Source organism: Limulus polyphemus, unplaced genomic scaffold, assembly GCF_000517525.1.
Source record: "Limulus polyphemus unplaced genomic scaffold, Limulus_polyphemus-2.1.2 Scaffold1804, whole genome shotgun sequence".
Classification (NCBI taxonomy): domain Eukaryota; kingdom Metazoa; phylum Arthropoda; class Merostomata; order Xiphosura; family Limulidae; genus Limulus; species Limulus polyphemus.
This window is the reverse complement of record NW_013667414.1, coordinates 215,313-217,945: the sequence shown is the minus strand read 5'-3', so window position 1 is coordinate 217,945 and position 2,633 is coordinate 215,313. Positions and strand designations below refer to the sequence as shown.

General features: G+C 32.2%; 1 protein-coding gene across 1 annotated transcript in view; it reads right to left on the bottom strand.

Moving 5' to 3' along the window:
• The window catches only part of LOC106464991 (exocyst complex component 7-like), a 91,489-nt gene that overhangs the window by 27,588 nt on the left and 61,268 nt on the right, over positions 1-2,633 (bottom strand). The window contains exon 16 of the mRNA XM_022392819.1: positions 510-516. Within this exon, the coding sequence (XP_022248527.1) occupies positions 510-516 (7 nt within the window). The remainder of the gene's footprint in view (positions 1-509; positions 517-2,633) is intronic.

Genomic DNA, 2,633 nt, shown 5'->3' with positions numbered 1-2,633 from the left:
CGAAACTATTTCGGACCACTGTGTACACAACTATGAAACAATCAGTGATATCAATGGTTATATAATCCCAGGAAGACCAAATGGAAGTTTCCTAAGTTGTCTTTTCCATCGGAAGACCCATATGACATAGTGGATCATCTCTCAGACATGACTTTCCAAATAAAATGTGGGTGGCGAGGTAAGCCAAAGGTGGTGCATGCGAACAGGCTTTGGCGTTATCATGGTCTAGGACATTTCAGTTGGAACAAAGTGAATAATGGAACAAATGATGATGCTGAAGACGTGTCACCTGAAAAAGTCACTGACGAAAAAGAAACCCTACTCGGTTTTGAGAAGGGAAACAGTAAAACCCTTGATGAAGTTACTACCACTGGTGTGACAGTTACCGATAATAGGACATTTCCTGATGGAGCAGATGAATCCCACGTGAAGCAGAAGCCAATGAGACGGAGACCAGTACAGAAGAGGATACGTCCCGTAAAATTATGAGACTTTGTTGAATTTTAATTTTGTGTTTGTAAATTCTGTACATTTAATTAAGTTATCATTAATTATCTATTGGTTTAATGTAAGTGGCTATTGTTCAGGACGAACAATACTAAGGAAGAGGCAGTGTTACGAGAAGCACAAGTCATGTAATGCTGGTAACACGTGATATGTTTCTAGAAGGATCATGAAGGCTTGAGTGTTTGCCAGATGGCCTTTATTTTTGTATATAAGCCCGGCAAATAAAGCGGAGAGAAGAAAAGTGACGGCATAGAGAATTGAAGATAGGGAGATAGAGACAGATAATCGAGTCAAGTCATAAGTATAGTGCATGAATCGTTGTGAATTATAGCGTGTGTTTAAGTTAGTGTCGGGAGGTTACTAGATTTCGGTATTCTTGTACATATAAGACGGTCAAGACGTGACGATAACAACGTGTAATTGAACTGCGGACAGAAAGAGACGTATTGTTGAGCACGTGAGACGTTCGTTGTGAATTATAGTGTTTGTTATAGCGCGACTGTGGAAATTAAGTGTATTGCAAAGTTGTATTGAGAAAGAATAAACGGAAATATAAAGAATAAATAAATTTTTAAAGAATAAAAATAGAAAGAATAAATTGGAAATAAATTTTCCAACCCTTGACGGTTGCCACACTCACTTTCTATACTTGTCCTTGAGATCTACAACATACATGTAGTTAGTTGACACAAGTGTATATAGTCCTTACAAAGAGTTCAGTTTATGCTATACTCTACCAATGGTTAATTTCAAATAGGTGCACAGTTTTCCTTACTGTGTACATTCATATTGTTGCCTGCTTGATCATATATAGCACGTAAGGTGGTTTCAAACCTAATTATGCTATAGTAAGAGAGACAGTTAAATTGTATTTAGGTCTTACTTTTATATTTTAGTTACATATGTATTATGTGTGTTTTAAAAATCATACTTGAATGGTTTAATGATTTTTATAAGTTTAACTTGCCACCTGAATTTTGAGAGGTTATAAACAAGATGGCATGTGTAAGTGTTGGCATGTGTTTCGGCAACACGTCTCTGCAGGGAGTCTGTTAAAATACTTACGTAAAGACCCGCAGCCATCAGTTAACATATGGGCATAAAATATAATAGATGAAGAATTTGAAGGGAAAATTAAAAAAATAATAGTAAAAAAAGATTAAATTACGCACATAAGAAAAACATGACTATTCTAGTGGATTTCTATGAAGAGTTGAAAGGTATGTAGATATTTCTATTTGTTAATTTTAAACATTATATTGCACTGTATGTTGATGATAATAGATAGTTAGTGATATACTAGAGAAAATGGAAAATAAAATATAAACATTCACTTTAAAAAATATTTGGTATTCATTTATGAGATTCTACAAATGTGAAAACTGCAAGGTAATAAATAGTATTTTTATACTTCAAATCACCTTGTAAATGAACTATTCAAAGTGTGAAATAACTACATTAAATAACGAATTTTTTTATTAGAAATAGTAGAAAAAATCAAAATTAAATGTTTTGTTTTTCTGAAACTACATACTTTTAGGAATGCTCTTGTCAAATTTTGAACAATTTCATCCACTAGTTTCATTTTTGGAACAAAATATGATGAGAGTGATATTACCTACTAAAAAAATTAGTAGCAGGTAGTCATAGGGTTAAATCATCTGTTGGACACTTAATAGATGCCAAACTTTCCTGTATCACATAAAATGCTTCATGTGATTGTGGTTAACATCTTTATATCATCTGTTGGACACTTAATAGATGGCACGGTGTTCTGTGATGAGCTAATCTTATTGAAAGAGTTTCAATATTATAAGCAATTTGTTCACTGAAACTTCACTTCAGTGACAGGATTCAATTTAGATAATGAAAAAAGTTTTGAACTTTACTCTACAAATAAGATAAGGTACTTAATTTTTTGTGGGCTTGTTTGATGTACAAATCACAATGTTCAAAATTTTCATTGGTATAAGAGTACCATTAAAATAAGTTACATTAATTTATAAAAGACAATTTCAATATAAGTGTTATGCAGACTTACAAAATAAATAAATAAATGTATATACAATATCTGAATGACCTATTCACATTATATATATTAGTTAAATTTCAAAATTATTTATATA